Source organism: Camarhynchus parvulus, chromosome 14 (assembly GCF_901933205.1).
Source record: "Camarhynchus parvulus chromosome 14, STF_HiC, whole genome shotgun sequence".
In the NCBI taxonomy this organism is placed as follows: domain Eukaryota; kingdom Metazoa; phylum Chordata; class Aves; order Passeriformes; family Thraupidae; genus Camarhynchus; species Camarhynchus parvulus.
In genome coordinates this window covers 6,762,581-6,785,572 of record NC_044584.1, presented here as the reverse complement: position 1 = coordinate 6,785,572, position 22,992 = coordinate 6,762,581, and the positions used below count along the sequence as shown (strand labels likewise).

Sequence of the window (22,992 nt, the reverse complement as noted above, 5' to 3'; positions counted from 1 at the left end):
CCTTAAACCCTGTGCCTGGAAGAAAGCAGGAGCACTTAATTCAAGCTGAAGCACAGTACAAACATGGGCATAGGCCTGATCCAAACCTAGAAAGCCAAACACTCCAAAGAGAGGCAAATATACATCTTTCTTCTGCTCACCTTGTTGCTTTATGTACTCAAGTAATTATTCCATAAAAACAAAGCAGCTGAATGATACTTCATAACAGCTCAGCTGTTAATATCAAAGTGGGCACCAGCTGTATTAAACAGAGCTGGTTTGGCTTCTTTTTTTGTTGATGTGTTTGGCTTGTTTAAAAAGGTGAGGTTCAAATACTTGGTGCTCAATCAATCAAGAGAACAGACAACAAGTTTTGTTTTAGTTAAGTCCTGGAACAGTAGAGAAACAAGCTCAAGCAAGGGCATATCAGAGGAGCAGATCTAAGTCAAAAACTTGAACCCACACTGACACTCAGTTTGCAGATACTTCAAACAAGTGTCTTTGCATCTCCATGACAGTGAAATTCTTTTATAAGGAATACAGGACTCATGCCACAAGTCATAATAAGACAAAACAGGACAGTGATACTCAGGCTGCTTCTTAATTCCATGCAGCCAGTTAACCAGCAGCAGCAGCTAAATGTTTTAAGATCTAACTAAATGCCAGGGTTTTATGGGCAATTATACTGCACTTCAGTGGAGACACACAGGAACACTTCCCAGTTTAATGCATCACCCACCATGAGCCAGCTCATGTTTCCCCAGCTCTCCTATTAGGGAAAGTAAAAACTTCCTGCAGCATTCTGTCTGGCCAATAAATTTTGAAAATCTCTACTAAATGGATTAAAACTTCTTAAAAGGAAAGGAAGATTATTATAAAACCCATAACCACACAGCAGCAGATGATACAGTAAGGCCAAAGCTATCTCAGTGCTCTCTGCAGACATGGGAGATAAGCCCAGGAAAGAAAACGGACTTGAACTGGAGCACCTTTCGTGTGATTGCATAGTGCCCCTTGAGCTCGTGCAGTGCCCACTTGATGTCCTGGCTGCTCAGCATTTTGAAGTCTGCCATGAGGAGATCAGCTGCCTGGATAAAGCACCGCTGGTCAAGGGGGGCGAGTTTGGAAAAGTCAAAGTAGTCCACTTTAGGCACCTAAGGAGAAAATGAAAAAGATGAAAAGGTTGCTATAAATACACATAGGAATGTCACAAATGGCTCTCTCAGTGATCAGGGCATTCTGCCAGAGCACCTAAGATGCAGGCACCCAACTCTGAGCACCTTAGCACAGTGTGGGTGCAAAGCCTACTGGCCCAGGCACCTCTGAGGGTGACCTGCACAAGCTAAAATGTTGTTTAAACCATGGTGTGTGGCTGCCTGAGACAGCAAGAAGAAATATTTAGAAAATTGTTCATGATGAAGAGTGAACAACTTTATCAGCTCAAGGTAGAGAGACACTTCCAAGAGTAGAAAGAGGTATTCAACATCTCTCTCAGGCCACACAACACCCTCAGAGTGTAGCTCAGAGAGAATTTTTTGTTAAATGGATGTTTTAAAGCACGAAATCAAGCATCTGTAGGGAGATTTGCAGTTAGGAGGCTGCAAGGCAATGCCTAAAGGCCTCACAAGAGAGACCCGAGGGCCAAGGCTACTTCATGATGAATGACAGAATGATTGTGGAATTCTTGTCTCAGTTATCAAAATGAACACTTGAGATGGGGCAGTGACAGGCAGGCAGGGCAGAGGGGCTTGCTGGAGGCAAAGGAGCAGACACTGTGCAGCTCTGGCACAGCCAAACAGGAAAGGCTTGGAAGTCATCTTACAAACAACTAATTTATTGCTATTTAACGCTGCCTTCCACATACCCAGAGGCCTCCTGTGAAAGCCAGGCTCAGCCAAGCACTCTGCAAACACACACTAATCAAAGCAGACATCCCAAGGTCCACTCAGGCTGAACAGACTGCCCAGAGGCAGCAGGAGATGTGGATACTCTCACTTGCCTTTGTCTCATCTTGGCTGGCAAGCAGGCTGCTGCTGGGGTTTAAAACCACTCTGCCTTCCTTCTTTGGGTAATCTGGATTTTCCAGAAGAAAGTTACAAAGTCTGAAAAGATAAATATAGTTACTTCAGGGTTGGGGAGCTCAGGTTCATTTCTCATTTGTCCAGTTTTTAGTATTGGATAATTATGAGGTCACAGTCAAAGCCTGCCCTGTAAGGACCAAGGGTGGTCCTGGACTAGAGCAAACTGCAAGAAAATGACTGAGAATGAAATGAAAAATAATCAGCTGTGTGGCTGCAGAAGGAAAAGCAAATAGATTTGTCTTTCAATAATTAAGTTTACATACATAAAGCTTGTATGGATGAGCTACTAATCATATATGGAAAAAAACCACAGAAATCTCTACAAAACCCAGAAAAGGGTCATGTCTTCCTCAACAAACTATTACAGATTCAAACTTGAATCAAAGCCTCCATTCTCAGTCTACCTTCACATTAAAGCAGCCAGAGCAACCTGGTTCAGTGGAAAGTGTCCCTGACCACAGCAGAGAGGATGGAACCAGGTGATCTTTAATGGCCTTTCCAACCCAAACTATTCTGTGGTTCCATGATTAAAGCAGAGAAAAAATGAAGTTTAAGATGTGTATCTCCATGGAATACAAACTCTGAATACAGGTTTCATTGTAACAAAGCTTGCAATCACACCAGCATTACCCAAATTCCACTAGAAACTGGTCTGGTGAGAAGAGCACTTAGAAAATAACCACTAAAATTGCTGAAAATTTGCCTAACAGCCTGTAAATGCAGCATATCTGAGGTCCTACCACAAACAGTCATAACTGTCAGGTAAGTGTAGTTTAACTGATTATTTTAGCTTAGAAAAGACTCAGCAAGGGGTTTTCAAATGCCCCTTTGGTGGAGAGTCACAAATACTCCAGAAACCCTTCTGAAAGGGCAGCCTGAATCAGGCTCCCACAGCTTTTTCTCAGCCCTCACCAAGCAGCTGTGCTGGCTGGGGCCAGTAACACAAGCTGTTCCTCAGTTTCCCCAGCTGCAGAATAAGATCCTTCTGAAAAGAGCCAGGACAAGCAATTAACATTTGTAGAACTATTGGAATGAGAAGGTCCTAGGCTGCAGCAAAGACATAATTGCAGCTAATTTATATTCCTGATGTCAGAAATCAGTCCCTAATTAAGAAATCTGAACTGGCTTGAAGCATTAACCCACTATCAAGGCACGATTACTTTAGCTCTGCTTTCACATTCAAAGCAGGGGCATTTCTTTTTGTTTAATCAGGTATTGACATATTGAACCAGAAGCTTTTGACTGAGTGTGAAAGCTCCTGCACACAAAAGCTGAATAGATGATACCCTGCTAAGAGGGGATCCCACATCTTATCTTTCACATCAGCTGAAAGTTTTAAGAAGATCATTTTGGGGAAAACAACAAATATCTTGGCACTGAGCATTTAATAGCTTCCAGCTCCCACCTCCTGCCATCCCTTTGGTAAAAGATAACTGTTTTAATCCAACAAAACAGAAACTTCAAGGAGCTCAGATCGTGGCTCTAAGGAAAGGGTTTCAGCTGGGGCATGGCCAGGGTACATGTGAACTCTCCTGCATGTTGCCATTTCCACGCTGAGGATTTTGGGGGATGTTGACCTCCAGTGTGTGACAATTAGTTAAGTGGGTCCTGCTGCACAGCACACCCACACTCATGGCACTGTTCATTAATATCTGCACCACAGGACGCAGAGCTGGTTAAAAGCCTCACCCCTGCCCAAAACCACTCACCCTTAGTTATTATATTTCAAGCCTGATTCAACTTGACACACCATGGAGATCAAAAAGACCCTGCCAGCGAGGCTGACCAGTGCTTTGACCCATTTGTTCTCACACAAAAGGTGCAGTGACAACTCCAAAGATGGTTTGGTTAAAGGAATAAAAATATGGAGAAGAAATCTTTATCATCCAGTAAGTGGGTAACGCACCGCTGAGCAGGCACTGTAGATGGCCTACAGGGAAGCCTGGAAGCACCTTTTCATCTCCCTGGGTCTGTGGCACACAATGGGAGAGAAGAGATTGCGGGAGCGAAAAGGGAAGGAGCACATTAAGACTGACAGAAGCCAATAGTGGGATTTAATTCCATCAAGCTTCGCTAAATCCCCCCAGGACACAAACCCGAGTTTTTTTCACACAATCTGGGAGAGTCCTGCAGCCAGATGCACACCTTCAACAGCCCAACTGCCCCAAGGAATGGTTCTGCTTGTCCTCTACATTCCCACCACAACCATCCACCCTGAGGTGCACCCAGTCCATGGTGTGGGCACCCCAGAGCTGCTCCACAAGTGCAGGGAAAGCAGTTTTATAAGATCAGAAAGAAGTTCTACTCTGCTGACTTTCTAACCAAGAAGCCCTACTTGGGAGACACAACTTCACAGCACAGGCAGCACAGCAGAATAGGAAATCTGTGCCCAATGGATGGGATCATCCTTAGTTCCTCACCAGTTAACTTATGGCCCAATGACTAATTCTAAACCTCACACACTTAAATGCTGCTTAATTAGTGCCCCAGTTAGCTGGAAAGGGCATTGGGTTTACACAAATGAACATTCTGGCAACCAACACCTTTTCCTCATTCTTGGATCACACAGTAACTAGTCTGGACATGCTGGAGATAACAGAGACAGTTGCAGAGGGAGAAAGAGAGGCCACCAAGCATCAGACACCAGCCACAAGTGATTTACTTCAAACCATGTCCCCTCGGTGCTGCTGGTGCCAGCACATGCAATCCTTCACTCCCCAGCTCTACCCAGCAGGGCAGGGAGATGATGCAACTCAGCAGGAAGGGTAATCACTTTTTTCTAAACTTTTGACTTTAACTTGACTCCCAGAAATCTCCAGTGTGATGAACATTAAGGTATTCCTGAGCTGTTAATGCAATTTGGAAAGCAAGTCCTCACATTAGCTTTCTTCTCCTTTTATTTCATTTTCTTGCTCATATTTCCGCTCAGTTTGACCAAAATCAGTCCCTCATTGGATCTCTATAACCTACCAGCCCCTAAATGTGTTTGCTCTGTTCTATCCCCAAAAAGTGATGTGAGAGAATTCAAACAGCACCACTGCTACTTGAGCAAGTAAATGGGATAAAAGCCAACATCAGGACATTAAATAATGGACTTCAAGCCAGTGTCAGCTTTACCTGGAAAAGTCCAAAAACCAGTGAAACGGAGGGAATGATTTCCTCCAACTCAAAACTCACCAACCCATCTCCATACTATGTTTTATAGCAGTCATCTTAGCACCTTAATCCTCACACTGACTTTTTTAAAGAGTAATAGGTACAACAAAATTATAGGTAGTATCTTCAAGTAGATTATCTTAAAAACAGAGAAGCTACAGCACAACAGAACTAGAAAAGACTTAAAACCAGCTCAGTTAGCAGAACAAAAAAAAAGAATCTGTGGTACTACCAAGGCAGTGCTGAAGGCCCAGCCTGGATGTGCTCTAAAGCAGCATCCCTGGCAGGTGGGACATGGGAAAGTGCTGCAGTTGTATGGCGCACTCTGGTTCTTGCCTCTATACTTACACATTTAAGTCATAGCAGTTCTTGATGAGGATTAATTCTTCAATATATTCTTTCTTCACATCTGGGAATCTTGCTTCCTACAGTAGGAAAAGGTAAAGGTTATATAGGTATTAGAGAAGCTGTGTAACAGACATAGCACCTAGGACAGGGATTTATATGTAATTAATCAACAAAATCCTGAGACTCGAGGCAAAATGGTCAAGAGATCATTTACAGTCATCCAGCCTTGCTCCACAGGATAACGGCTAACAGCTCTTTCTCAAAGGAAGAGTGAGGGCAGGGATGTGAAAAGCCAAGAGCACCTGGCCTAAGGTGACATTCAGGCTCCATAAGAATGAACTTCAACCCAAGGAAAGGGAATATTTACCTCCAGCATGAGCAGCAAGGAGCTCCACACTATGTGCTGAAATACAACATTCCAAAGCAAAAGGGGATAAACCAACAACATGTACCCCCACCCAATGAGCTCAGACACACCAGCAATGAGACCAGAACAGAAAACAAACCTTTGGTGGCATTTCTGTGAAGGCTCTCCCAGTGTTTGCTGCTCTCTCTGGGGTTTCTCTACAAGTACTGCTACCATGTGGTATTTTGCTTTGCAAGACTGGACTGACACTGCTAGAATAGCCTCTTACCATCTCAAAGGTTCTGAGCAATAAGGTCTTAGAAAGAACTGAATTTTGTTAGGCTGCTACTTAAAAAATTATTTTCCTCAACTGCAGTTTTCCTAAGTAGAATTAGCCATGGGATGTGGAGGGAAGACTTGGAGGGGATGGGGTGGTGGTGGAACATACAGACACATAAGAATACGCCTATTTGCAAGATAAAATATTCAACAAGCCCTCCCTAGCAATCAAGGAGAGAGGTGTGCAAACATCACACACATGAATCACCACATTTTTATTTAGCTTTATTTATCATATATAAACCATGCTGCCCAAGCTGCTGGATATACCAAAGGATAAAGAGTGTCCTTCTTGGTGGCTGTTGTCACAGCCAGTGTCCCTCATGCTAAGCTTCACACATGGAGCATGTGCAGTTTAACATACACAAGTCCTCATGGTGCTTATCCAGTTACTCCTTGGTGCTGCTGCTTGAAAATCCAAACTGCAAGGGCAACCCTTACCCTTGGCCACCACGGCGGCATTAACATGGGCATGGACCACACTCCTTTAGGAGAGGCAGCTGAAAGCAGTCCTGGCTCTCAGCCAAGTGCCTCTAAAACTTCTCTACTCCACCCTGTATCCCTCTGCTACTGTTTAGTGTCCCAGGTTTACTCATTTAGTTTTATATCCAATCTTAAACCAGCTCTACAGTGTTGGATTAGGAAAGAACCAGATAAAACCAGACCAGATCCAAGAGGGTCTTTCAGGCAACAGACACAGATTATTTCATGTTAAGTAAAAGTTTTCCAGGACAGCTCATCACATGCTCCTCACCTGGTGCATGGCTGAATCTCAGCCAAAGCAAAGAGGATTTGCAGCTATGCATTCCGAGCATGTGAGACTCCACACACCTTGAAAAACCTGTCTGAAAACATCACACACACAGGAGGCAGAGGAGCCCTGGGAATACTTACTGTCTCTCTGATGAGCAGCGCAGTGAGGTCCTGCTCCTGCCCAGCAGCTCCCTGCTCCGGCACGTCCCCCGAGCCGAGTTCACGCGAGCCCTGAGCGGGGAAGGCGGGCCCGGGCTGCTCGTTGTCTGTCCCTGCCGGCTGAGCCGGTTCCTCGAGGGGATGTGCGGGCTGCGGGGAGGCAGGGCCGGGAATGCCGTCCTGGGGCGGCTCGGGCCGGGGGAAGGCGGGCCCTGGAGCCTTCCCTCCGTACGCCTGCAGAGATGCCGGGTTTGCCTCTGGCTGTCCTTGCTGAGGAGCGCGGCCGTTCGCCACAGCCCGAGGCTCATCTTCCTGCGGTGGGAAGTGCCGGGGCTCCAGCTGGCCCTTCTCCTGCATCTCCCCTGCTCTGGGGTAGTTTTAGCAGCTATTCCTTCAAGTTTCTGCTCTGGCTCCAAGTTCTTTCCTTGCCATTCCCGAGCTTCCATCCTTTCCTCCTGTTGAGGTGGAAGGTTTGCATTCTCCAGACTAATGATTTTTGTGTTATCAGCAGGCTGTGGACCCATCTTGATCAGTGGCAGCACACTTGGGCCAGGCTCCTGGCTACCTGTAAGTTCAGATCTGGGCCCATTCGGCTCAGACGGTCCTGGCTGCTGCAAGGCAACATCCACACTCTCACCCCTGCTCGGTCCAGCATTGCTCTCCACCATGAGGTTACTCCCATGTCCCTCACAGGGCACAGCTGAATGCTGCAGGTCTGTGCTCAAAGGCTCCACAGCACTTTTGGATCCTCCTTCTCCCACAGTGTCTGCACCCTGCCATGGAGCAGCAGGTCTGATGACATTGGGACGCAGAGGCTGCTGATGCTTTGGGGTCTGAAAAGGACATCAACAAGAGAAAGGAGGAATTCTTGTCTGTGTGTCAGAATCCCTGCTCCAGATATTTCTGCATCTAAGAAAACTTCTGATGGGAAACTGATAAACAGTCTGTTCAGCAAGATGCTTAATAAAGCACAGAACTGCAACCCACACATCTGTGTCACCAGCCTGTCCCCAGGTGCTACAAGAACCTTCAGCACAGGGGGGATGCACAGGACTTTCAAATTGGAATAATTTCCTAAGCTCACCTCAGTACTCACTTCCCTTCCAGTAAAATACTCTGGGAAGGAAGAACTAACTGATGACATATTTGTGTTCTCACCAATTTATTTAAACAGGCAGGAACCAAAGCTCCAAATATTAATCTCTGGCCTTGTTCTTGCCTCTGGCAGGCAGACTGCTGTATGCCAACAGAGCCTGAGTGTTCTCTGCTGCTGTTTTCAACTAAGAAGCAGAAAGGTCAGCTTTGCAATCCATTTTCTCAGCACTTCTGGTTAATTTAACAGGAAATTGGAATATATTCTTAATATAAGACAGATATGAAATGCTGAAAAAATATCAGTGCCTGCAACAGCCCAACATGAATGCAAATAGCATAGAAGAATATAAAGCATACAGAGTACATCTATAAATCAAGTAAGGCATGGTTTGAAAACATTTTATGGAAGATCAAGTCCTCTTGCAAAGCACTCCGCCTTGCTGGATTCAAACAGACAACTTTATGGGAGCTACAACCTTCATCAAGTAGAACTGAAACTACACAATGCAGTTCCACAGTCTGGTTCTCCCCTCCTGTGCCCAAAATATGACTAAATCAAGCCAGCAAAATGCCATCACTTCACTGTTATTGCAGACATCCTAAGCAGACTGCTATAACTAGGCAGGACTCAGAGGAATGCATCAGGTATTGGCACAAGACTTGCCAACACAGGCCATGAATACAGCACAGCAGCTGCAACAATGAAAAGTTACCTCTGCTAAGATGACTATATCATCATCTTCTTCCTCAGTCTGCTGCTTTTCTGGCATCTCCAGCAACAAAGGCAAATCTTCATCTGAGGAATCTGATATTGTGATAAGACTTTCATCTCTGTGGTTTATCCAGTCTGCAGAACAGTAAGTAAAGTTGAAGTCAGCTGTTGGCTCAAGGTAAATAAATAGAATTACAGGGTACATGTAGCACTGAAACATCTGAGAAAGCAATTTTCCCATTTGCACTGCAGGAAGAAGCATTCAGAGGTCACCAATTCCTCTGCAAGGCATTGTAACAGCCACTCCTGCATCCCTCAGCCTCCAGCAAAACACCTGCACAGCTTCAGCTCATCACCACAACACTGCAGGGACAGCCACTGACACTCAAAGAATCTTCTACTGCCCAAACTCCAGCACGAGTCAAGCTGCTGCAAAAGTAATTACAAACAAGGCATGTAGGGAATACTTCTGCAGAGAAATCCTGAACCTTCAGTATCTCAGGGACATTGCATTTTCTTTGTTAAAATGCAGTGCAATCTAGCAGAGATAAGGGTCTTTGTGCAATTCAGCCTCTTCTGAAAGAGAGACCTTGCAGGAGTACCTTATGCAGGGCCAAGATAAGGCCTGTGGCTGTGGGTGCAGAAGATACCCTGCTAGTAATGACAACCTTGTGCCTCAAGGTTTGTCAAGAATGGAGTACAGATGCTGCTCAACAGCTGCTGGAACACAGGAGAGAGATTCAAGGCAGAAATAGAAGGTTTCTGTACTGCACAGAGAACATGCAGCTATGCTTTCCCTAAAATCTGACATGTTTTGGCTTATTTTTTAGCATGAGTGTTCATTTATCACCTTTCAGGCATACAGAGAAAGCCTCACTTTAAATTCCTCTCTTGAGGGAGGGGTGCCAATGCACACAGCCCTGTGAGAGCATAAATTTAGGGTCAGCCTGTCTCCTGTGGGGTTCTCAGAAGGATGGATCCTCCTTGGATCTGCTGAAACACATCTACACAGTGTTCCCAAGAAGTCAGCAATATCCCTTGAGGCAGTACAACGTGAGAAAGACAAGAGCCAAATATTTTGCATGCCTGCATAATATGAAAGAGTTTCTGTAGGTGGCTAAGTCAGTGTAACAGTAGTGTGTGATGTGACAGAACAGACCTCCAGCAGTTCCCTGGAAGTTCAGGGTCTGTGAATCCTGCTGCTCAGCAGAGTTTCACATGAGTGTTTTGGAAACAGGCACAAATCAGTACTCACCTTTCCCTCTGTGATTGCTGAAGCTGTTCAAGTTAATCACTTCTTCATTCCCACCTCTCTCTGCCATTTTAAACAGCTGCACCCCAGAGTGTCAATGCCCCAGCATGGCAGTCAGGCTCATGTGAGGAACTGGAAGATAAAATAAAACCACAAGGGAGTCAGGCAAACTCAGATTCAGCCTAAAGGGGTTTTTTCAAGATTTAGCTGCTAGGGGTTCTCCTGGCTCGCCCAGCAGTCTCTCCATATGAGTATTTTTCTGTGCCCTCCTCTCAGGACCTGAAAGGAGATATGTTTGTTATCTTGTGTTCCAACAGTTAAGACAGTGGACTGAAGAGTGCAATTAGGCCAGAGAAGTCTCTCTGGAGGAGCAACGCAATCACAGAAAAGGAGGAGAGATGCAGTTATACCCAAGCAGGACTCAAACCCTCCCAGTATGTGGACTTTCTCTTGTTTCCAACCAAAATCCAATGCACCAACCCACACAGTGCTGTTTCTGCCACCATCAGTTGGTGAGAGGGGCAAAATCCCCTTGCCTGAGCTGTCCCAGGGCATCCCCACATCCACCTGCATCTCACACCCCCAGATGATGTCACTACAGCCACCCCTGTCACACTTACTGCCAGGGAAGTCACACACAGCCTGGAGGGGAGCAGCCAACAGGGACAGCACCATCCCAGCCTGAATTCCCCGAGTGCTGCCAAGCTGAGGCACAACTTCAGAGCCACCAGAGATGCTCCAAGCTCATTTCCACACCCCCCTCATTCCTGGTGTGCCAGAAGGAAGCTGCACCCTGGGCAGAGCAGTGTCAGTGTGTGGTTTGTGCCTGCACTGTGAAACAGCACAGGAACATTCCAGAGAACGCTTCCTTACCACCATCTGCTATTTTATAGAAGAGATTTCCCTGATTTACAGCGAGGGTTTGGTACAAATTCCAGGAAACACCATCTGCTCTCACACCAAAAGGAGAGCATGACAGGAATCAGGTTCCCTCACAGGACTTGGCTTTTTGAAGCTAAGCTTTGCTACCCCCACCTGTTCTGAGAGAGGCACAATGAATTGGCCAGAGGCTCCCAAACAGGATTAGGGGGCCAGAGGAATCACTGCAAACTAAACAGGAGGTTTCCATTTTATGCTCTGTCAGCTTACAGCTCTCCATTCCCACTATCAGAGAGAGGCTGAACACATACAGGAACTCCAAGCACAATTTGATCACTGAAAGGAGGGTTTTTTTCTTTTATTGGAAAGTATTCATCTCCTCTTTGCAGCACAGAGGAATCTGTACTATTAAATATTTACTGATGCATAAGCTGGAAGAAAATGGTGGGTCTGCTATAAAATCCTTTTTGCTAGTACACAAGAGCAGTATAAATTCCCCCTCAGTAATTCTACTTAACTTCCTCTGCAGGGAACAGGATTTGCAGCTAGGACAGTAAAATGAAGAAATTAATTCAGATGCACAAGATACAATAATAAAAATTAAAATGTACAATTTAGCACTTATAAAAGCCCAGCAGCACAGGCTTAGTGCCTGAGGGAACCTTCTTCAGAGGAAACCTCCAGCATAAAGATTTCAAGGCTTGCCTACAAACATCCACATTTACCTGATCCTTGATCTGGTGATGGTCCAATTTTAAGTGGGAAATTGGATGAGGGAACAGCAAGAGGCCTCTTCTAACCAGCATTATCATAAATATGCAACTGACCCTGCATTTGAGCCCTGATACCTCAGTAGCACATCCTAATTCCAGTAAGCAGCTCCAAGGTTATCATGGGCACATGGTGCTTTGAAAACACCAGAAAAGCAAAATTTTGGGGGTGTTTCCACTAGATTCTTAATTTTATGCCTTATAAGGAGAAATAAATCTTTATTTGCCAGAGTGGCATGAAAGTGCTGTTCCACCATCCCAGGTAGGTGCTGGAGCTGCAGCTCAGGGGCTGGGTCACTGAACGTGCAAACTCTGGCCTTTGTAAAAGGTCACATCCACATTATTACAGTTGTATTTTCCCTGGTACTTGTGCACAGCAATCACCTAGCCCTGCATAGCACTTTTTCATCCTTAGCTGCCTGACTCCTTTAGCAAACAAAATCAATTCACTTCTTGTCATTTAAAAGGTGGAGAAATGGAAGCAGGGTAGGCCCAGTGTGGCCAAGGTCACCAAGCAAACACAGCAAAGGATCACTCTGAGACTGCCTGGGAGGAACAAGGACATTTGTGAGAGCCACAAACCAGCCCTTGCAGCATCAAGTGGTGCAGACAGGGGCTGGACAGGTGTGTGCTCAGATCTGCTCCAAGCAAAGCTGAGTGGTTGGATATTTTTCTCCTCCAGGGACTCGTGGTGCATTAGCAGGGCTGGCTGCTTCACAGTGGGGTGACACTGTAAATGCTCAGCACAGCCACCAAAAAAAAAGGAAAAACTTCTTCTCCCAAATAGCTCAAATGGTGCTTTGTCCAATGCTGGCTAAGCCCCAGCTGTTCAGATCCATGAATGATGGATAAGACACAAGACTAAGGTCATATTTTCTATGGGCCCCTCTGGCTCCTCTAGAGAGGAACTTGCCCACTTCCACCTTCAGCAGTGAGAAAGAGGTACAGGGAATATTCTGAAATTAAATTTGGGATAAAAAACTATCTGTACTTCCATAAAATAAAGTGTGCACACCACCAAAATGGTGTAAAAGCAGGAATATAATAAATAGCATTAACTCTAATACACAGTCAAGGCAACAACAAAAAAAAGCCAAGGTTGGAAAGAACTGGCAATTCTTCCTACTTCAAAACAGACTGAATAAAACCCCAAGCAGTTTAATAAAGCCCTGCTTTGAGAGTGAAAGCCAAGCTTCCACCAAGAGCTAGCAATTCATTTTGTCAATACTCAATACAGAGCTGAAGTTTAAACAAATATTCATAAGCATGGGCCAGTTCCATCTAGTGGCATGAATAAGAAGTTTATTCATGTTTATAGCACCAGGCCGCCAAGAATGTGAAGTAACAAGATCAAAGCCACCCTGGGGTCTTGCCCTACATAAACAATAATAAAAAAGCAAGGAAGACAGATGGAAAGAAGCTATTCCACACTACCTCAGTGATTTCAGAGCCTATTTATAGGCAAAGAATAAGGCTACCTATAAGCAGGCTCTAACATGCCCATCAGCTTTCCTGCAATGCAGTCAAGGACAGGAAACTGGAACTGTTTTAACAGCAAAGCAGTCAGGCAAACACTTTCCCAAACTTTTTCAGTTTTTCTTCTTTTCTTAAAAGGCTCCCACCTGCACCACAGCACATCAAGCTGGATTTGGGACTTGAATCCCTATAGCAGGATCCAGGTGACACAAAATTCTCATCATGACTTCTAAGACACCCACTGACTGTGCAGGGAGGACCCACCACACTGAAGACGCGGTCTCACCCAATTTCACCTCTGTATTACTCCATAACTCAGTCACAGAATATCCTGAATTGGAAGGGACCCACAAGGCTCAGAGCCCAGCTGCTGGCCCTGCACAGACAGCCCAACAATCCCACCTGTGTCTGAGAGCATTGTCCAAACCCTCCTGGAGCTCTGGCAGCCTTGGGGCTGGGACCATTCCCTGGGGAGCCTGTTCAGTGCCCAGCACCCTCTGACCCAGCACACAGCTGTTTCACTGTGCAGACAATAAAATCCTCCCCATTATAATTCTTCCTACAGTGAATTCAGAGAAGAACACATTACCAGAACAGCTACTGGGAAAAGCAGAGCCCACCAGGGACTTGGGTTTAGCAGTTCTCTGAAGTGACAAGACCTCAGACTGACAGCTGAGGTCACAGGGACTTCCTGGACAAGCTCCTCAACCATGCAAAAATATCATCCACAAAACCACTGCTTCCAACCACTACTATGAGGTAAGGGATCAGCTGCTACGAGGTGAAGCAGGTCTCAGGAGCACACAGAATGCTTACACAAGGATTTCCAAAACCCATTCAAAAGCCTTTTAAACACCACACGACACATTTTTAGCTTAACCTAAAAATAGCCACCATCGGTGCTGTGCATATATTTAATCCCCTGATATATGAAGGCGTTTCTGGACTGCAGTAACTGGAGCAGAACTCAAATCTGCTCCCTCCACCCCACATTTGTGCTGTGATGAGCATCTTCAGATGGTGCTGGAATTCAAACTGACAGTCAAGGGGAGAGCCCCCCTTCTCAACACAGTGTAATGCATTTCCCCCCCTCATTTACAGCATTTGAAATCTTGAACTCCCACATACCCAAGATGGGACTAGGCTCAAAGTGCTCTTGTCTGGCTGCAGCTCAAGGCAACAGGACTAGACAGAAAGCAGGGGAGGTAGGAACTGAGATCCCAAATGAACAGGGGGGAGGGAAAAAAAAAGAGCAACTTGAAAGAGATGTCAGCAACATCAAATCACTGTGTTTTAGCCTCTCCCCCTCACAGAACACCACTGTTGCTCACCTACACTGACAGAAGAGCATCAACTCCTACTTTGTGCCTGCGGGCAGCAAACGTGTCTGCTGGTAGCCTGCGAGCAAGGTGAATTTCTGGCTTATTTCAAGCTGCTAAAACAAGCTACTTAAATAATGCAGGGCTTGTAACAACCACCAAAATGAAAAGCTAAAAATTCAGTCTTTAGAAATAAAAAAAATAAAGCACAACAGAAGGGAAATAAACCAGCCTGACTTACTGTCAAGCATTTCACAAAAACATTTCAAAGGGTTCACCGTTTGCTGGGGGCTGCTCCTTGTAACAGGCACTGAGCAGGGAGAGTTTAACAGGGGTTGATCGTGTTAAGCAGCATCATCCCAACTGAAAATTAGAAATCCCCTGATCATAAGCCCAACAAGAAGTGCTGGGCACAAACAAATCCTATTTGCTATGCACAGGGCAGCTACTGCCACTGCCTCACACCCTACAAAGGGACAGAGCCAGAGGGCAACACGTGGGGCTGCAGCAGGGCCTCTGCCAGCAGGTTTGCTCAGTTCCAAGCCTGGGGAAAGTGGAAAAAGCATTGATTCCAGCCCAAAAGCCTTACCCTGGCCTCTGAAGGCAGGAGTGTGTGGGCAGAGCTCATAGGAAAGGCCACCTGGTTTCAGCAGCACAATCTGCTACAGGTATTGGCCAAAAGCTCCTCTCAGGAGCACAGACCAGGGGTAGGCTTAGGACAAGAGCATCCACACAGCTCTGCCACCAATTTATGGACCTGTAGCATATGCTGAAGAGAAACAACAAACCTGAAGATCATTTAATAACAGAACTGGCTGGTGAGTTATAAAGTATTCCCCAAGTGTTTCCCACATTAGCAGCTGGCTTGGTTTACCACAGGATTTTAAACACATACACTCTGAGAAGGGGAAGACAGGATTCCTGAGATGTGAGAAAAATCAAGGAACAGAAACTGAAACGAACAATAAAAAGAGCCAGGTTAAATTTCTAGGGCAGAAAGCCACAGAACTGGTTTAACCACACCAAAACATATTATATAATACAAGAAGTATTTTTTGGCAAGTAAACGAAACCTGAATGCTCACCTGTCCTGACAGACAAGACACCCAACACACACAGTTCAGTATCCCAGCAGAGCAGCCACTATTTCCAAAACCACACCAGCCTGTAACTGGCTCCAGCAGCTCCAGGACAGGTCATGAATGAAGATGGAAATGAGGAATGAATCTGGCAGCAATCACAGCTTCCAGTTACTTCCCAAAAGTTCCCTGCTCCTCACCGTCTCTTACCCAAGGAGAAAAGCACTGAAGGGAGTGATGCTCTCTCCTCCCAGGCTCACCATGGGTAACTGCAGAGTCAGGAGTGGGACCAAGACATGCTCCAAAAAGAGAGGCTACAGATTTACACAGGACAGGCTACCTCAGTGCCACTGCTCCAGGCTAATGGAAATTGCTTACTCAGGGGCAAACAAGAGAGCAGATATTTAGGGATTATTTGGCTTCAAATCCCCAACTAGATTTTTCCCCATTTTCTAAGCCCACTCAGGACTTACAGGAAATATCTTGGCTGTTTGTACATCACAAGACTTCTCATCAACCTTACTTGCAGTTCATTTCATCAAGGACACAGTATCATAATTATTAATCACAATTGTTTGAAGTACCCAATCACCATTTTTATCTGAAACACAAAGTACAAGAGCAAGGAAATGTACCCAAGTTTTACCTAATTCACTAACAGCTGGCCACATACATTGGCACCAGCTTTCCTTCCCAAACCTGTAAAATATTTGCATTTCCCTAGCAAAATATCTGCTCTGTGAGCTACTCTCTAAAATGTAAGACTATTTTGAAACAGCTGCATTCATTTTCCAAAACTGGGCAACACAAATGAAAATTTCCCATTCCTTTGAGCTATTCCCTGGTGATTGGCATCAAGGTCAACTTGTGGACATCTCAGTCCTCAGGCCTTTCCAGGACCCCCATCAGTCCCTCTGACAAAAAACAGAGCTCCCATCATCCCATCTCCCTGAGCAGCACAAGGCTCCTCATTCTGATGCATGCAAAAACCCACTCTCTGCACAAGAGGTAGAAATCTTTGAATCTGTCATTCTCCCTCCCCACAACTGAGTCCTGAAAAAAAATTAAATCTACAAATTCTAATTGTAAAGGAGAGTTAAAGCCTTTACCTTGAGCAGCTCATTCTAAGAGTGAAGTGAAAAATCAAGGTTTTGAGGGAGAAGGAGGTGTTCCTGGAGTTAGTTCCGGCAAAGGGCAGTACTCTGCCTGCCTCAGACTTCTGGCATGTGCAAGATCATCCAGTGTAATCCCTAAATCCAAAACCACCCTCCCACATCACAAACACAGGTGCCAGCTTTGCATTTCACATTGATGCAACAATTCAGACACCAGCAGCCCAGCACCTGGCTACAGACCTGCACACAAACCCAGCCTTGCTCTGCTCACAGCCTGTCTCCCAAACCATCATTTAGAAGACCTCATTTGTTCTGATTTTGTGCTATAAGGGTGGGGATGAATGGAAGAGCACATGAAACCATGTGATTTACAGTTCTGCTGCTTCCAGAGTGAGTTTTACTTCCAGTTTCCTTTCCCTGAACTCACAGCCAGGGGCTGCTTTGATCAGCACCAAGATTCAGTCACCTGTGGGTTTAAAGAGCTGGACTCCACAAAGCCCCAGGTGCTGCACATACCTGCCACAGCTCCACAGAGCATTAATTGCAGCTGCCTTCTCTTCTCCATAAACCCAGCAGCCACATGGAAGAGAGCAGGAGAAATGCCCTGTGAGCCCCAGGATATACAGCAGAGTGCTCCTCTCTTACTTGTACTTCACAGATCCCTCCAGGAGAAAGGACAGAGCATTTCCTCTCCAAATCCTCAGTAGTTTTCCTACCTTTTTTCTTTTCTTTTTTAAGGCATCCTGGATGCCACTTTAAAGAGCTTAACAGAACAAAGAAATCCAAGTGCAACCTTTTAAGTAGTTATTTAACAAGCTGGATGAATGTCTTCAGGAGCATTCAGGTTCCCATCCTAGCTCTGTTTTCACTGGAGAGGAAACAGAAATAAAGGATTTAAGATTGCTGGGACAGGCAGTGGCACTGACATTCACATGGATGAGCAATCAGGAGCCTGCTCAGCTCACAGCCCTGTCTGCAGGGGCACTGAGAGCAGGGAGAACCAGGCTGCACACAACCAGCAAACTGCTGTGAAAAGCAGGAGAGGGCTAAGTAGACCAAAACCAAAAGGGCTGGAAAGCACAGAGTCAGGTTCAGTTCCAGAGGCAGCCAGAGGACTTGAAAACCACAAGGAACTGACAGGCTCTGATGGATGCTGAGCAGCTGCCCATCAGACCCACTCAGGAAACCACCTAAGCTGCACTTGGGAAGCTGTGCTCCAGAAAAAATTACAAGCATAATGCACCACCAATAAAAAATGTGGAAAGGGGTATTTTTGTATTTTATTTTAAATGTGACCTGAACTTATCACAAAAAACTTTGCTTTCAAGCACAGCACACCTCACCTCGTTCTCAAAGCTGCTGACAACACAAAAGCTGAGACTTGACCTTGAGGTGGCACACAGGGAAAAAAATCTGACTTACTGCAGCAGCCCACCTTGGCAAAAAGAAGGTCTCTGTCAATCTGCACAGCACTTTCAGAACTATTGACTTAAAAGCCTGCCACCAACCCTTCCAGGTGTCAAACACCCCAGAGTGAGGGACTTCCAAAAAGAATGACTTCACAGGTCACATATTCTGCTTACAGTAGCCATGCCCTTTTTTTAGGGCCACTTTAAGCACCTGCACTTGCCACAGCTCCAAAGGTCAGCAGCCAGAAGCTGTGGCTTCATGCTCAGAAGGGTTTCACTTCAATACCTGTTAAGGATACTCATGTTCCCATACCACAGCTTGTTTCCTCCCCTCACACTGAGCTCCTCCAGCATTTCTTACAGCTTTGAAAGGAAATGCCCTGGAAAACAATTGCGTAGGATTCAGATCAGATACCCTCCACACATGGTGGAATTGGAAGAACAGAATTAAGATGGCAAAATAAACTGCAAGAAGGGGAAGATCTTAAACTGCAGCTTAAGCTGATACAGCCACAGCCTATCCCTACCACTCAAATTACATGTGCTCCTCCTGCAAGGTCAGGCACTTTGAAAGATGCTTTTACACAATCAATTAAGGGTTTAAATATACACAAAAGCCAGTTTAGAGCCAGACTGGGCCAACAGGCCAAGCTCACAGTGATAATTCTTAAATGGCCTTACCTACTCAGAGTAAAATACCAACAGAAACCCTGTAAGACAGGTGCCAACACTTGAGCAACAAATCCATGCTCTGCACCAATTTCTGCTGGAAAGAGTAAAAATAAGCTGCCTCTTGCACCCAACAACTGCTGCAGGAGGAGCATTGTCACAGAAGAACTGCAACTACCTCCTTGCTGCTCCAGCACCACAGATGACCACTTGTCAAAAGATTTTCCAGATGGGCAGCAACAGCCTTTGTAAAACTGGGTTTAGTTTTGTTTACAGCCACGTGTAGCCGTGCAGCCAATTCCAGCCCAGCAAGCTCTCAGCAGTGAAAACCCAGGGCAGCCTTCCAGGCTTGTGACAGTTGTCCAGCCTGACCTCACCCATGTCACGTGGCAGTGGCCACTGTGGAGTTGGAGTACGTTAAAATAGCAGAAAAGCAAAGAGGCTGTATTTGAGGTAAATACCACTGTATCAGAACAGAAAACAGTGAAATTAGATGGTGGCTGGATTTAGAGATGCTCCACATCCAGCATGAATCCCTTCTGAGACTACTAAAGTTCACAAATGAATGAATGATGAGCTAAAAAGCGAGAAAAGAGGAGCTGCACGTTAACTCTCCAGGTTCACAGTCCTGTAGATTAATGAGACTGTACCACCCATTAATCCCAAGGCAAACCAACATTCCACAGACACAGGACTACAAAAACCAGGGGGTCACACAGAGCAGTTGCCAAGAACAGACTGTTTCAGGCAGTGAATCCTGTGCCCACCCTTGGTCAACACACTCGTGTCCAACACCGGGTGAGTCCTCACAGCAGAACAGAAATTCTCTTCCTGGGTGTTGCACTATCAGACAGATTATTTAACTACCTGGGCTGGAGGATCAGTTAAACCAGCCACAAATTGCTAAATAAACACAAACACATCGAGCTGAGGAGCACTCTCCAGACACTGTGTCCAAGGCAGAGGTGCTTCCAGCCTGTGAGCTGGTCTGTGCTAGTCCTGGCAGATCCAAGGGCACCTCCCAGTTGATACACAATGAAGCTCCACTACAAAAGGATTCTGCTTTAACAATCTACAAGGAACTATTTACATTAGGCAAGTTACTGCTCCCATGTCTTGCTCATCCGTAGCTGGAAATCCCAGCAGCACAGGAGGCATTAAATGCCCTACCCTGCTGGTTTCCTGAAAGGAAAAAAAGAGCTGCTTTCCCTGCCTCCCCATTATGCTGTTGCTGTCATCTCCCTCAAATTGCATTTCAGCACATGACAGCAGAGCAGGGAGAGGAGGAAAGTCCTCAGCAGCATCGTGGCTGTGCTGCAGGCAGCTTGTCAGCACTGCTGTCCCTTCTCTCTGCCAACCCCCTGAAATGTGTTTGCCCAACAGAGCTTGTGCTTGCCAGGGGTACGTGGGCCAGTGCTCCTCCCAAGACTGGCCTTCAAGAAGAAATGATCTGCAAGAAGCATCAGGGAGAGGTTTCCCTTCCCCATCCATCACACAAAAACACATCATGTCTTTGGGATGGGATTTGGAAGTGGAAGTATAAATCTGTTCCTTGCTCTGGTTTTGCAAGGACTGAAAAAAGCCAACCCCTGCCTGCTTTCCTCCAAGGAATAACAGGAGCAGTGCCCACAGCTTGGTAAGAGCATCTCAGTCTGGATAAAGCAGTACAGAAGCCTTGTGCAAGGAGTGCTTTGGACAAAACATATTACTTGAGGCCATTTTTCATTCCTATATTCACCCACAAAGAGATTCCAGCTAGTGCAGATCCCAACCACCTTGCACTGCAGAGCAGCATCACGTGACGCCTCTACAGATCCCATCCAAATGTTCCTCTGAATAATGCAAAGAGTAGCTTGGCCTCCTTGCAGGGGAGAGCAGGCTGAGGGAGCAACACCACTGAAAACATTTCAGGCCACTCTGCCACCCACAAACACTCCCAGTTTTATTTCAGCTCATCAACTTCGCTTCTCATTACCAGGGGCAACCACAGCCTCCAAAACTCACCCTGGGAGCAGCTGGGCACCACCAGCACCAGCACAGGAGTGGGGTGCCCTAAAGCCAGAGAGGAATCCACATATTTAATTTAAATTCCTGCTGACCTGGGTCAGGAGCACTGTGAGGTGACAGTGTGGCTCGGGGTAGCAGCTGCCCCACAGTGAAATCCTTCCCTAAAGCCCAATGGTTTTGCCACTTAATCAGGCACTGACAGTTCCCTTCATGAACATAGGCAGGGAACCACAGCAGGGCTGGTAATTAGGAGAGAGGTGTCGTTCAGAAGGAATATCATTTCCCATCCTCAGGAATAAAGCTCTCTCAAGGATTGTTATGAATTTAAAACCATTGCAAGCCCTTAAGCACTGACCCAGAGGAAAAACATCACTCCTGAGATAGTCCAAAATAAACTTGAAATTCTATAAAAATGACACAAAGGCTGGTGAGAATGAGATGACCCCACCTCAGTGAGACACTCCTTATTATCTCTCATCTTATGCTTTGATAAGGATAACTTACTCCAGCCTCCAGGACACTGCTAAGTGGCTTTTTTTCCCCTTTATTTTCCTGTTTCCTCTGCCCACCCCTCCCCAATTTCCCACATCTCCCACTTCCAGTAACCTCCCTAAAAACAAAACTACTCTGGAATAATGTTGGCCAGCCCATTATTCAGCTCCATTTCAAACACAGGAACTCCCAGCCTGTACACAAATGACCTTATCTCCTGGGAGACAGCTGCTGTCCCAGGCAGCTGTGTGTTTCACACCTTCTGCTGTATTTTAAAAGGCACCTGTCCCACTGGGATTGGTCCTACTGAGAGTAATCCCAGTTACATGCAGCAGCTCTAAACCCCACCATCACTTCAGTGCACACACAGGCTTTGGAGACTATTAATGCCTCATCTTTAAGAGTTACAGTGATGTCCAAATTCAATAATTTAAAGGGAGTCTTAAAATATCTCCGGATCAAATCCATCTGCAAAAAAAAAAAAAAAAAAAAAAAAAACAAACAAAAAAAACAACAAAACAAAAAAACAACCAAACTCCAAACTTTCAATGAAGGAATTAGTGGTGCAGTTCTGACTGTCCCAGAAAGAATGCAGCCAGTGGCAAGCCCCAACATCCAGCATTGCTGGCGCTCAGACACAGCAAACCACTCACAATGGCTTTAGAAAGATATAAATAAAAATAAGACACCCATTCCAAATTAATGAATGGGAGCCTCTTCCAGCAGGCACTAAACAGCACCCGAAGGGCTCCATGTCTCTTGCACTTGGGTTTGTGCTACTCCAGGTTGCTAATCAGCTCCTGGCCCCTGGGAAATGCTTCCTGCCTCTCTCCAGCTGCGCCGGAATTGTGTGTTTGCCCCACCTATTCTTGCCACAGGACTTTTCAGTGATTTGTGTCCAATTTCAAAGCACAAGCCTCGCCAGCAGCAGGAACGCCCACTGCATTCTCAGGCAGACAAAGCGCTGGTCTACCCCGGAATTTGGATTTCCGAGGCAGCTCCTGAAACTCCAGGCCAGGAACAGGCTGCCAGCTCCCTGCTGGAATCCAGACTGTACCTTATCACCAGTAACACCTGCCCCAAGTGCCCTTCTAGGAACTGCTGTTCCTGCCCTGACTGCCTGCAGCCAGGCCAACCAGAAGGAAAACATCCTAGGAAGCAAGAAAAAGAGATGGAAGCAAGCCTGTTACCACAGTGCAGCACCTCCAAGCAGGCTGAATGTCTACAGAGCTTCAGGAAATCTGTCTGAGTCCCTTCCCAAGTCTTGGTGTTCCAGGCACAAACTCCTGTCAAGATGATTGTTTATTAACATGCAGTCACACCAGCAAGACACCCAGCACATGAAATCTATTAACGTGTTTACAATTGCAGAAAGCCTGATGTAAGGCAGTGGAATTTCTGCACAGCATTCATCTAGAAATTAAAAGCACATATTAAAGCTGTAAATCCCAGAGTTCTGGAATTAAAAGCTGTGCCTGGAATCCTCCCAGTCCTAAACAAAGTGGGTTCTACCATATGGTTTGAGCTGCACAGGCCCTGCACCTGTTCAGGGATGTA

At 45.9% G+C, this 22,992-nt stretch overlaps 1 protein-coding gene across 1 annotated transcript in view; it reads right to left on the bottom strand.

Annotated features, from left to right (window-relative positions):
* RNF216 (ring finger protein 216) overlaps positions 1-22,992 on the bottom strand; it is a 76,198-nt gene that overhangs the window by 51,216 nt on the left and 1,990 nt on the right. The window contains 7 exon segments of the mRNA XM_030958013.1: positions 969-1,133; positions 1,979-2,081; positions 5,565-5,641; positions 7,144-7,521; positions 7,524-7,994; positions 8,970-9,103; positions 10,224-10,352. Coding sequence (XP_030813873.1) covers positions 969-1,133; positions 1,979-2,081; positions 5,565-5,641; positions 7,144-7,521; positions 7,524-7,994; positions 8,970-9,103; positions 10,224-10,290 — 1,395 coding nt within the window. The 5' untranslated portion in view covers positions 10,291-10,352.